The 13,681-nt window shown below is 41.9% G+C and overlaps 1 protein-coding gene across 3 annotated transcripts in view; it reads left to right on the top strand.

The window, feature by feature from the left end:
* Positions 1 to 13,681, top strand: part of AGPAT3 (1-acylglycerol-3-phosphate O-acyltransferase 3) — a 65,783-nt gene that overhangs the window by 41,380 nt on the left and 10,722 nt on the right. For 2 of the 3 annotated variants that reach the window (XM_014938187.1, XM_014938188.1), the window contains 5 exons: positions 1,750 to 1,976; positions 7,082 to 7,251; positions 7,450 to 7,611; positions 10,174 to 10,327; positions 10,770 to 10,872. In XM_014938187.1, coding sequence (XP_014793673.1) covers positions 1,799 to 1,976; positions 7,082 to 7,251; positions 7,450 to 7,611; positions 10,174 to 10,327; positions 10,770 to 10,872 — 767 coding nt within the window. In that variant the 5' untranslated portion in view covers positions 1,750 to 1,798. Of the gene's footprint in view, positions 1 to 1,401; positions 1,421 to 1,749; positions 1,977 to 7,081; positions 7,252 to 7,449; positions 7,612 to 10,173; positions 10,328 to 10,769; positions 10,873 to 13,681 lie in introns of those variants that run through there. The other variant, XM_014938189.1, reaches the window with a different exon arrangement.

Here is a 13,681-nt window from a genome sequence, read left to right as displayed (position 1 = left end):
GTGGAAGAAACATTTCTTCCATTCTTACAGGAAAACAATGGGAGAATTTAGATTATTCATCATAAGCTTCAATATCGGCTTATTCAACTTGCTTTGCTTTGTTTTCTGTGGTGGGCACAATAGTGGCTGTATCAAAACTAACTTTTTCCTCTGTAATGTGCCTCCAAAGTAGGTAAATTACTAATCATGCAAATAGATTTTAATTGTGCAAAAGCTAGACACTCTGTGCCTGGAAAGGCAGGAACTGATTCGTAGAAGAGACGATAGAAAACAAGCTTTCATGAGTAAAATTGCTTTTGAGTTTTATAAATAGCACCATACTGTAAGCAGGTGGCAAACCAAAATGGTTTGGTTCCTCACAGCTGGCAGGTATTTATTTTGGGGCAGTGGGAACTTCTGCATCAGCTTTGGATGCTTGGCTTGTCAGAAGTATTTGTTACCATCTGCTGGTTGGTCTGGTCATTTGCAACACTTGTAGAAACTGAGCAGAAGTACTATCAGCAAGCTTTAGCTGTGGCAGAAAATCAGGGTCATGCTTTTATTTTTTGGGTGAGATGTTGAGGCTGTGGCTTGACAGCTTGGTTGGCCTAGTTGGAGGGCTTCTAGTACCCAACAGGTCAAAAAGGCCAGTGCCAGATAACGCAGGGTTTGGAATAAACTCAATCTGGTGGTTTGGTGAGTACATTTTATTGGGTTAACTTTGTACTGTCTGCATTTGTGTTGGGTCAGACTTGTCTGCCTAAGCTACTCTGACTTTTTGGTGGTTCAGACATTGCTCTTCTTTCTGCATCTGGTATAAATATGGCATGTGCTCAGAATTAAGTGCTCCGGCTAGTTCAGGGGACGCAAGATTCTGCACCAAACCCCATCCCAGATCAAATTTGCACTGCTACATAGCCTAAGGTTTTTCTACTATTTTACTTTTTTTCGCCACACCAACCGGTATATTTGATCATGGAGCTGTGGCTTGACAAAGCGAGAAGTTATTAAACTTGCTCCGGCATGGGTTTCAGTTATGGGAATACCTGATTTCCGTTTCCATGCCTTAGTGTTTGCCAGACTGACTCTCCGTGTGACCAGCCCCGCTCTCTTCATCCTGAAATGTGCTGTGGGATCAAGAGCCTGCTCCCCAGATGGGCTGCTGTAATGCTATTCTAGTCAGGGGCAAACGTGTAACAAAATCTCTGTAGCCCCCGGCAACCCGCGCTGGGTGCTTGTCCGTGAGGAGTGTGTACAGAGCGGTGGCTTTGAAGGCAGGCCAGGAAGGCACGGGTTCGTTTGCGCAGCTCCAGAGGCCGGGCATGCCATATATTGGGTGCGGGGGGCTGAGGCTCCTGTTGCAGTTGAGGGACGGCAGCCCCTGAAGGTCCAGCAGTCACGGTGCAGCTTGTTTACCCGTCAGGGCTCGGCTGCTTGGCTTGTGAGCGCAGGGCTCTCTACGTTTCTCCCAGCCTTAAGCCCAATTATATGATCTTTGTTTGAAGAGAGGTGTGAGGTTCATCTTCAGCAAGCAATAGTCTTCTTAGTGGGCTGTAAATTGCAAATAATGATTCCTTCCTATTTTTGGAAGTGATTTGCACCATCAACAGTTTGTGTGAGGACCCGAATGAGGCAGGCTTGGAGAGCAGGGAGTTCATTGGATTGGGTTCCTGTTGCTGAAGTTGCATGGACTTGTTCAAGGCTCTTGCTTTGCCCTTCTTCAGGGCTTGTAAATCCAATCTCCATTTGACTCTTTTCTTTCTCTTTCAGGACAATTATTCTGAGTGACGGCCCTTGCACGCGCTTCTGAGTGGTTATCATGGGCTTCATTGCCTTTCTGAAGACTCAGTTCATAGTTCACCTCCTCATTGGGTTCGTCTTTGTTGTGAGTGGACTGATCATTAACTTCATTCAACTATGCACGCTAGTCCTCTGGCCCATAAACAAGCAGTTTTATCGCCGAGTAAACTGTCGCCTTGCCTATTCACTTTGGAGCCGTGAGTATGCTTGAAGGGGGGGATGTGAGGGCGGGGGGTGGGGAAGGGAATGTCTTTTGTTTCTGTATTTGTTAATTAAAGAAAACAAAATATATACATACACATATCTGTATACAGACACAAGAAAGAGAGAGAAAAGTGGTAAGTTAGACATAGAGCAGTTCAAAGCAGTCGTCTTTCCTGAAATGTTGGGAACACACACAGAAGTCAAGGGACTGATACATAGTGTCACTCTGTTATTCAAAAAAGTGAGAAGTAAAGCTCTTCCCACCCACACCCTACCCTATCTTGACTGGTAGGAATTGCTCATTCTTTCTCCATACCATCTTCATCCAGCATCAGAGTCTGTACTGAGTGATAAGGAAGAGGGAATTCACAGAGACTGCTTCAGGTATTGAGCATATGTGTGATCTTGACCACTTACTTAAGAGCCCAAGTTGACTGATCTGCAGGAAGAGATATATCTGTCCTAAAGTATCTAGTGTAGGTGACTCTATAGCTGAACTGTGTGACAACTTCAGAGTCCTCTTACACCCTACGGTGTCCATCTGTGACGCCAGTGTCTCCTCTTACGAGCAATTTGTCACTCTCCTTCCTCTGCCCGTGGGATGGCAGTGAGTGCAGCTGCTTTGCTCTCCTCTTTCAGACCTTTGCAAAACTTCCTCCCTGTGGATGGCTTTTTTTTTTTTCTTCTCATACAGCTTAACAGGGGATTAGATTTCTGAAATAAATGTTTAGAAGGCTCCTTAGTCCAAATGTCATCTCCTGCTTCAGCAGTGAATCATGTAATTTGTTTCCATTCTCCATCCCCTCCCAGTATGCCTGGCCACTTACCTTAGTGCTCAGCTCAGCATCCAACTCCCACTTCGGGTAAATGAGTCACCCAAATGAGTACTTACAGTTGAGCAGTCCACTGACAGGCACCCACATTTCTTAAATCATCAATGTGAAGTACTACCAACAAAAGCTCTCCGAAGTATCTAGTTCAGTTTCTTTTTAAGCTTCTTGTCCTTTCTGTGCTTTTTGTTCTACCTATTGAGTATGTTGCCTGAGAAGCAGAGGAGAAAGGACATTAAATAGAGAGTGGCAGGTAAACTGTCAGGAGAAAGGGTATTGTAATAGAAGACCCTAAGGTAGAAACTTCAAAATGAGCATGGTTGGAGAGAGGTCAGGGTATATGGGAATTTTTTTTTTCCTTTGCTTGTAAGAATTTCTTAATGTGCTTTTAATAATCTAGAATCTGATCTCATCTTGAAAACTATTGTTGCAGTAATAGTTTGACTTTTCTGAGGATATGAACTGCTTGTGCCTGTGAGGCTTGTAGGTTTAGATCCGTGCTTTCTACAAGTTAGCATTGTGTGTGGAAAAATCATGTTTTAAATGCTGTTCTCTTATATCTTGTATACACTGGAAATAACCTGCACTATTGTTCAAAAAGGTTTGGAGAGGCTGAGTAGATAATTGGGTTATATGTAGGATAGCCCCTCATGTATAGCCTATTATAAATTAAGTGATTGAGAAATTAAACTATGAAAATTAACGTAAATGTTATGTGGGATTGCAGAGTGCTGATGGCCTGTAATGGAAGAGCTGACAGAATATGCACTTCAGTTGTGATTTATAGCTAATTGAGTAAGCCGTGTAAATGCAGCAGTTCAAATGTTGCCATTCATAACGAAATATATTTCATTATGTGGAGGCCTTTTGGCAATGAACCTGTGGGTTGGTGTTCCGTTCCGGATGCTGTGTTTTGCTTGCTTCCCCCAAGCTGTTTAGTTTTAAGCTGAGAGCGTTCATGTCAGAGCTGTCTGTAACAGAAGCTGCTCTGCCCGTCTGGCAGAGGATCTGCGTGCAGGGGTAGATACACAGGTGATTGTGTATCTGGGTATGTCCTCTAGCCCACTGAAAACCAGGCTCTGGCAGATGTTTGGGGAAAAAAAAAACGTTTGTTGGGCTCTGACCTCAATGTAAAGCCTTTGCAGCACATGTAATTCATGATATGAGTAGTCTGTACTTCAAGCTCTCCTACATCAGCTCCTTTCAGGTGATTCATGCCTTTGGAGAGCTCAGCACATTTGGTCTAGACTGGTTGCATGTTAGTATTGCAGTGTTCATAGAATCATAGAATCATAGAATTGTCCAGGCCGGAAGGGACCTCCAAAGGTCATCTAGTCCGACCTCCCCGCAGTCAGCAGGAACACCCCCAACTAGACCAGGTTGCCCAGGGCTTCATCAAGCCTCTCCTTGAATATCTCCAGGGATGGGGCCTCAACCACCTCCCTGGGCAACCTGTTCCAGTGCTCCACTACCCTCACAGTAAAGAACCCCCTCCTAATCTCCAATCTAAATCTGTTCCCCTCCAGCTTGAAGCCATTTCCCCTCGTCCTGTCACTGCAGGCCTTTCTAAACAGGTTCTCCCCAGCCTTCATGTAGGCTCCCTTCAGGTACTGGAAGGCTGCTATGAGGTCTCCCCGGAGCCGCCTCTTCTCCAGGCTGAACAACCCCAGCTCCCTCAGCCTGTCCTCGTAGCAGAGGTGCTCCAACCCCCTGATCATCCTTGTGGCCCTCCTCTGGACCCTCTCCATCAGGTCCATGTCCTTCTTATATTGAGGGCTCCAGACCTGCACACAATACTCCAGGTGAGGTCTCACCAGAGCAGAGTAAAGTGGCAGAATCACCTCTCTGCAATTGTTAGTTGCAATGTTAGTATTTTGAATTGAGAGATGCGTGATGCCTCTTGTTTGCTTTGTTTCTGGGTGGCTCATGAGGCTATAACCCTGCTTGCCTTGGCGTGTGGGAGCTTTGGCTGCAGGAGAGGGTTTGTTGTAGGGAAGTGTTGCTTGTCCTCTACAGGGAGCAGCCCAAGTAGCGCAAGTGTTATCGTCCCTTTGTTCAGAAGGATGAGCTTGCCGTAGTGTTGGCAGGAGATTGGTGCCACACAAAATAGCTGTCACCCACACACCAAAAAAAGAAAGAAAAAAAAAAAAAGGAAATCAGCCCACTCCCCTCCCAGTTATAATTACATCATTTATCAGTACACTTGTAAAGGACAATCTGTTTCCTAGTATTAATTCTTCGGCTCATCAACCCTGCTCTCTCAGTATGAACTCTGGCAAATCTCTCAGCAAAGCTTCCTCCACTATTTTAGAGTGAACAGTAGAAGAAATGCTCTGCAGAAAATCATCCACACCTGCCTCTGAATTTTTCTTTTTTTTCTGAATTTGAGGAAGAAACACACCCATTTTATTTTATTTTTGGGCAGAAAATGCAGTAACTGTAGCAGGTATTGGAGATTATTCCTTAGAACAGAAAGAGCAATGGAAAGGGTAAAATCGCTCAGAGTACCACACTGTGTTTGGTACCACTGCTCCAGTTTCCTGGCCACCTGCTTGGAAGAGCATAGCTCGCAACTAAGGACACGCTTGCTGTCCTCTTTTCCCTTTTTGCTGAGCCGGGATAACCAAAGCAAGAAAGGTAAGTCATCACATCATTTGTGAAGGAGACAAAGCTGGAAAGCAATGATAGAAACCTCTAGTTGGTATAAACTATTATTCTGTCTTCCCTCTGCTGTATTTCCAGTTTACCAGAGTTACACTGTCTTCATCAGCAAGTTGCATAACTTTTGTCATGCCTCCAAATGAGCGAGTCTTGAAAATGATACAGGGGAATAACATGGTGGATAAGTGGTCACATGGGAAATAAAAGTGAAAAAACTACTGCTAGAGAAGCTATGTATCTTGAGCAGACCAGGATTGGTTTTCCCCATCATTCACCCAAATAGGGTGTGTGCCTTCTCTCTGATGTGTTCCAAACTTGGACCCACTCTTATTTAGTGGTATGGATAGATTACCCTGTCTTGATCTCCAGAGATCCCTTCCAACCCCATATCATTCTGTGAATCTGTGATTAGAAGCCCTTGTGCAGGAAGGCACTGCTCTATTTTGCAAAACTGGGGCCTCTTGATGGAAAGCTGAAATACTGTGTGGCAGAACCTGATGTAGAGAACCAAGGGGGTGCCTTCCAGTTTTGACCCTGCAAGTTACTCGTAGTTATATGGGAAGAGTTGGACTTTTTAACAGCCATACTTGTGCATCCAAATTTTGATTGCACCCGTATCTCATTGAAATGAGAAAACAGCAATGACTACAGTTTGCATGGAAGCAAATCTTCCTCCTGGGAGAGTGAACTATTCTCATACTTTTTATAGTTGTCCCATGGTAGAGGCAATGCCTTCCATCTGCCTGGTTGTACTGAAATGAGGGAAATAGGCTAACCATGGCAACTACATTCAGTGCATGCTGAATTTAAGTGAAATGCTTTTTATAAGATTAAAAAAGGGGAGGTGGGAAATAAGAACAGTGGGTAATGAAGGATGGGTAATGTTCAGGGTGGAGTAAGACAGATGCTGGGATATAGAAAAGCTGGAGAAAGATGAGAAAGGGCTAATTCTTTCTTTCGCTGTAAAAGAAAGACATAGGTTATCATTCTTGGCTTTGCCCACATATTTTGATAAATTAACTCGATTCTCTGGTGCTTTTGACTCTGTGTTGATGACCATAATACAGAACAATTAGAGTCCTGTGTTGTAATATTAAAATCTATTGCAGAAGATCTATGGCATTGTATCCCTTTAAAAGCCCATCATTGGTCTGTTTACCTCCATAAAGCTTGTTTCATGTTGAGTAAAAGCATTAGGCTGCGTCTATGCATAATTTGTGTTCCACCTGGGAGAAACTGGACTCATTTAGTGGAGCAATCAACGACTCAACTGTCCGTTTTCAGACACAAAGTTTTGGCATTTCTTCCAGTGATTATGAAATTTCATATTCATAATATAATGCCCAAACTTGTCACTGTTAAAAACTTGTTAAATTATCCATAATGCATATATCTAGTGCCCTAAATACTGCTTGAGGATGGTGATGTTATTTGGTCTATACCTGTCTAAGCTCTCATTTCATCTCTACTGGGTTGGACTGAAAATGTGACAGAGATGTTGGGAGTCAGAAGAGAATGAGCACTGAATGGGGCTGGAGGTGAAACATGAAATGTTTTTTGAAAGCTGCACCCTTAACTCCTCTCTCCATCTTCATCATGTTTGTCAGAGTTGGTAATGCTGCTGGAATGGTGGTCAGGCACAGAGTGCACCTTGTTCTCAGACGAGGCCACAGTGAACACCTTTGGGAAAGAACACGTCATCATCATCCTGAATCACAACTTTGAAATTGACTTCTTGTGTGGCTGGACTATGACAGAGCGCTTTGGAGTGCTAGGGGTATGTGGCACCACGAGTTTTTCCTTCCTTAGGAGGACTATAGGTCTGTTTATATCCCATGCACATACAGTTTTTTTGCGTTTGAGTTTCTAGATATAACTCCATCAACTCTTTGTCGTTGTGACTTTAATGTCTTTGGTCTCATTGTACAAATCAGCAAGTGACATTTTTTAATTGTTATTTTTGTTTTTCTCCAAGAGTTCCAAAGTTCTTGCTAAGAGAGAGCTACTATATGTGCCCTTAATTGGCTGGACGTGGTACTTCCTTGAGATTGTTTTCTGCAAAAGAAAATGGGAAGAAGATAGAGATACGGTTATTGAAGGATTAAAACGTTTGGCTGATTATCCTGAATATATGTGGGTAAGTGTTGAGTTGCTCCTCTAGTATCGACTGCTAGAAGTGAAATGGCGACAGAGATACTCATGTGATACTGTAGCCTTATATATCAGGGAAAGGTCTGCTCATCTTCAAGTGTTGTCAAGGAAAATCTGTTTTAGGAGGTCTTTTGGGATATGCCGGTAAAGTGTTGCTCTGTTTGCCTGTTGGTAAGGGAAGCCCTTTGGGAAACAGTTCAGAAGCTTGCATAGGTGATTAGAAACATTATGATAATTTAAAAATCAGGCTTGTCTAATACTTGTTAATTCCTTCTGATCTTATTTTTACTTTTTTAAAAAAAAAATCATAATATAACCCTAAGCTACATTATCTGAGGTAGGCTAAAAAGACACATAAACAAAAAAAGTCTTTTCTGGGGAAATGAGTGAAGAATTTGGGTGGGGAGATGCACAGGCCATGGACTTTGATAGGAAGTTCTTGTTAGTATGTTCATTGACAGGTTTCTCAAAAAGTCTCTATGAGAACTCTGTGTAAGCTTACATCTGCTTTTGCAATTATGCTTTCCCCTTTTATTTTGACATTATTTGAAGTCAAGGGTGAAACAACTATGTTTCATTATGGGCAATGTTGTTAGATTTTACTGCGGCAGCACAGTGGTATAATCGACCTATTAAGCTTCTTTTAGTATTGAATGCAAACGTTTTGATAAATTTACTGGTTTGCTTTTATAGCAGCACATGTAATTTGGCTCATAAAACATTTTAAGGGGCTTTTTATGCATTTTAAGTGATTTTTTTCAGTATTATCCAGTACAGCTTGTTAAAATGAATAGTGAAATAGTAAGCCTTAAGTAGTGCATTGTGAATGCGTCATTTGTGACTTTCTGTCATTACAAAGTTAAAAAAAATAAGAATCTGGAGAACGTATTTTAAACTACTTAATTGCTTGAATGATAATGATATGAACTACACTTAATATACCTTTCTGATTAGTGTTGGAAAAAAGAAAAAGAAAAACCCTTACCAATTAAAAGACTGTAATTTAGTTGCAAATCTATATGTTTTAATGATTCTATGGTTGAGAATCAAAGACTAGTCTCTAGGGAATACAACTGGAAAATATAAATGCAAAACGTACTTAGCATTGATTATTTAAATCAAGACTTCCTGCTTGGTGATGTAAATCATGATTAAAATTGACGTGAGTAAATCAATTTCCTAACTTTTGTTCATTCTGACTGCCACAGTTAGGGCTGTCTGCGCAACCTTCCTTGGTGAAGTCTTTCTCACATGCTTACCACAGCACAGTCTGCACCTCCCTCACTGACTTGGTCCAGAAGGATCACTGTGCCGTTGACTAGAAGGAGGGTGAGAGTCTGGTACAGAAGAAAGAGCTTGCATTGCAGGCTGGGGTTGATTGCTGTGGCGTCACACTCTGTACCTGGTTGCTGTCCTTGCCACTTGGTGGTGGTGCTGGTGGTTGGTCACGTTTTCATAATGGATGTGCCCGCAAGAGCCAAATGAAGATTGCAGGACCAGCTCCCGTTCTCCCACTGTGCTCTGGCAGGCCTAACTCTCCTGTCCATGGCTTTGCAGTCTTAACATTCATTTAATGTGCTTTTTGTGGTGCACAGCATGGGGATATACTACAGAGAAAAGTCAAGCAACCACAGTACTGACAAACAGCAGGTGTATGGTGATGCATCCAACAAGTCTTTCCTTTGAATTGCAATGTTACAGCGTCGCATGATGCTGCTATGAGAGAGTAGTAGCAACCTGTGCTTCTCCCCCTCCATTGCTTGCCAGGGATGCAGAGGTTTGTGTGCTCAAATGCAGCAATGTTTCCTATTGCTGGTGCAATGGGAATGATGTCCACCTTTCAAAAAGGCCAACGATAAGCAGGAATTTACCCGAGGGCCTTCAGAAGGGCTCTGTCTGCTCTTGACTTTGCATTGCTTCTGCTTTCTCTCGCTCTCTCTCAACTAGAGCAGAGGCAATATAGAAGCTGGAAAGGACAAATCATTGCTTTGTGCTGCTCGAAGTCAGTATGGGAGGATTTAAGCCTTTAATAATTAATTAGAATACCACAGTCAGATTGGTGCCTTACAAGATGAACAAGGAACAGGCTTTAGGGAAAGGCACCATTTTTTATGAACACAACTGATACCAATAGGAAACAAAAATAAATCAGAAAAGCTTTCAGATAAACAAATCTGAATTCAGTTGAATAATTCTGGTTGTACTGTATACATTTTAAATGAGGTAGCTAGTGATTAATACGTTTTTTCCTAAAGTGGTCATGTACTGATATTTGGATTGCTTTTTCTGATTTGTAGTTTAGCCCATCATCAGGCTAAAGCCTTCAGGGATTTTTTTTTTTTTTTAAAAAATGTTTCAGTTATAACCGTTTAGACTTTTTGTCACCTTAAATTTGGTACAAGTGTTGATAAAATTAAATGTAATGAGACAATTAAGTGTGTACGTGTGCATGGATGTATGTTTATCTTGCACATGTTTTCAGTATTTTGCTTGGTTTCTTTTGATCTCAAGATGTCCTTGTTTTTTGCCTTTTGTCTCATTGTACTAGTTTCTCCTGTACTGTGAAGGAACTCGTTTTACAGAGACCAAGCATCGTATCAGTATGGAGGTAGCTGAATCCAAGGGATTGCCTAAACTGAAATACCACCTGTTGCCCAGAACCAAAGGTTTCACCACTGCTGTCCAGTGTCTCAGGGGAACAGGTACTGGCAAGCTACTACTTGTTCGTTGCATTAATTGTAGTGTGTTATTTAATATTCTCTTTGTAGCACAGTGTAGTATACACTATTGTTCATTAAGTCCATTACAATTAGTGAGTTGGCAGTGATAAGCATTCGGCATGTCAGCCGTTAATTTGTGCCACATAACTCTCAGATACCAGTCTTAAAAAATAATAAACCTTTCATTTATGTCATTGTTGCTAAGTTCATCAAATTATATTGTGTTTTGATAACACACTTGCTATGTAGATGGGAATGTCAGGTGGCTGATATGGAAAGATACAACATGTAAACACAAAGTAGTGAAGGATTCTGGTACCTGACATCATTAAAGCAAGGCCCTGTTGCTGTCTAATGTAAGGATGCTGGCAACACAGTTGCTAGAATTGCTGATATAACAGCCGTATTTTCTTTTTTGTAACAGTTTCAGCAGTGTATGATGTAACACTAAATTTCAGAGGAAACAAGAACCCGTCTTTATTAGGAATTCTTTATGGAAAGAAATATGAAGCAGATATGTGTGTAAGGTGAGCATGTAATGATGGAGGTAAGCCCTAAGATGCATGCTTTGGCATGTTGAAGTGTATTCAGTTTTTACAGGGTGATGTCCTTTGCTGTAGTCCCCTCTTCCTTGTCCTTCAAGCTTCTCTGCAGGCTGCAAAGACCTCTGCGTTTTCCCCTTGCTTTAGTTCCCTTTCATGTGTGAGATCCCATGATATCACCCAGCAAGTCAGAGAGCAGTAAGCAGACTTTTTAAGCCTGGGTATGACCACGTTTTTGTTACAGGGTTTCCCCAAGTTTTGTGCAGTGAGAGCACTAGTCCACCTTTTTCCTTTCTCTGATGGGAACAGAAAACCAATTGTTCTGGCCCCTTCCCAGTCCCCTGTGAGCATATGCACAGTATAAATAGCCTGCCCAACATCAGTAGTCTCTTGTAATAAATCGTGTAAAGCTCTTTACTGTTCCAATTTCTCTCCTTCTCTCACGTGGTTTGATTAGCAGATTAGACATTAAGTAATACTGAAATTCAGACACTGTATGAATGAGGTGCTTCATTCCTCACATTTGTCACTATTCTTTTGCCTGAAAGAGTAACTGCTAATACCTGACTCCACGCAGCATGTACATACGTGCACGCACACATACATTTTGTCTTTCTTGCTTTCTCCTTGTTGTCTTCTGCTTTAAAGGCTTCCTTGTCATCATAAGAACTACTGACCCCGCGCTGTTGAATTTCTTCTTTTCCCTTTTATATTTGCTTGTGACAAACCACCTGGTTGTTCTTTTGACAGTTCACTTCTCCTTCTCTAGGGATTGCACCCACACTTTGGAAAACATTGCTACGCTATGGTGATGAGGTTGATGTCTGGTTTTTAAAATAAAATAAAATTTAAAAAAGCCTTGCTACTTTCCCACTCCTTTCCCCTCTGGCCATGGGTCTGCATTGCAGATGTATGGCACTGGCTCTATAGGCTCTCCTCCTACAGGGCAGGTGTGTCTTACCAGAGCCTTGAAGGGTTAAGGACTTTGTAGGGAATCACACTGATTACCCATTGTGTGGATGTATAGCAGCAACAGTTTTGTGGAAGAAATGCTATCTCAAGGGAGGGAGAATGCTGCAGCCTTAATTGGGAAGGGAAGGACACGTGTTCTAGTTAGGCTCTCAGCTACTGCAACTTCCACAACATTTTAGTCTTTCAGTTGGAAAGAAGGCTGCAGAGGTGATGGGGAGAGATGGGGTCCCTCATTTGCAAGGGGTTTCATTTTGACTGTTTACACTTGCCAGATACATTCCTGGTGAGGACAGTGAGCAGACAACTTACAGCTAGAAAAACAGCTGGTCAGATGGTTTCTGCCAGTAATTCCATAGTAACAGCAGATGGATGTAGCATGCGTAGCTGGATCTGGAGTACACATGCATAGATGTATGTCTCTATACCTTGAAGAGCAGCTGCATTCAGTTAAATATCCTATGCCTTGCTGATGCAGGTGCAAGTTGGGTTTTTTTAACGGCGAGGTAGCAGGAGGAAAGAAGAGAAATGTAGTTTCAATAGTCATTAGAAGAGATTTGAGTTCATAAAATTCTGTTGAGGATGATGTTGCCAGGTAAAATTACTAATTGTAACCCATTATAGAAATTAATGACTACGTGCAGATAATTTTGATTTAAAATATTATTTATGGACTGAATCAACACTCTCAAGAGGCTTTTCTGCACTCCAATCTCTTTCTCTGTATTGGAGAGGAAGTCATGAGAATAAGAATACTATTTTTACAGTCCTTTTGCTGAAAAATGAACATGTCCTTAATGTGCTAGCAGACTTAGCTTAGCTCAGAGAAAGGAAGCACATAAGCTCTTGTTCTTCATATCTGCATATTCGGTTACCTGTGCAGAGGTAAGAAGCTTAGCTCTCTGCAGAGGATCCAGCCTTTCTCCTGACTGGCTCCAGAGAAAATAATCAGCTAAATTACCAAATGGTATTTATTGCTGTGAGTACCCTCTAGTGGTGATAGCAACACAGCAACAAATTTACCAGGGAGCTTTCAGCAAATTACTTTTTACTGAGCTTTTATTGAGCATTATTTTTATTAATTGAGCGACTTCTCCTATTAGAGCTAATGAAAGTAGATCTGTAAAATCCAGTGTTCAATTAATTCATGGGATACAGAAAATATTAGAACTGTATTAGAATATCTTCCCTCTGCTGCTGCAGACTTGAAGGCTTTAGTTTGTACTGCAGAAACATATTCCCTGGTTAAACAGCAGCAAATAAGTTTTATCTGGGATCAGTGAGTCCAGAGCCCTCCCAAAGGTCACCCTTGCTATAAGAAGGCCCTGATACAGTCTAAGTGTTACCAAAATATGGTCAAGGTGAGGGTAAGATGCGTGCCTGCCCTCTACAAATCGAGCAACTGATTTCTGAATTGAACCAGGACTGAGACATGTGCCACTGAGAAAAGAAATGCTACATTTGCAAGCATGTTAGTGGCCTACCTTGGAAAATAAAAGAATGCAGGATAATGGTTGGCTCTTCACCACTAGAAGGAGGCTCTTAAAAGGTGCCTGTTCTCAGTGAGGTCAGATCAGTACCTGGAGCTGGGCATAATTTTTGCATGCACCAGAACTGCATGCCTCAATCTGTAGGGCTGGAGAGGCAAGGAGAGAGAAGTGCAGTTGCTATAGATGTTTTCCTTGGAGTTGGTAGTAAGTGAATTTTTAACTACCCCTCCCATTCTTTCCAAAATGAAATTTTCACTAACAAAGTGTATACAAACAATTATCCTGGGGTTTGCCACTTGCTTGTCTTTCCCCACCTCTGGGTTCCTCAGTCTGAG

Source organism: Calidris pugnax, unplaced genomic scaffold (assembly GCF_001431845.1).
Source record: "Calidris pugnax isolate Ruff unplaced genomic scaffold, ASM143184v1 scaffold25, whole genome shotgun sequence".
Classification (NCBI taxonomy): Eukaryota; Metazoa; Chordata; class Aves; order Charadriiformes; family Scolopacidae; genus Calidris; species Calidris pugnax.
The sequence above is the reverse complement of the archived record's forward strand: the minus strand, read 5'-3'. Positions and strand labels throughout refer to the sequence as shown.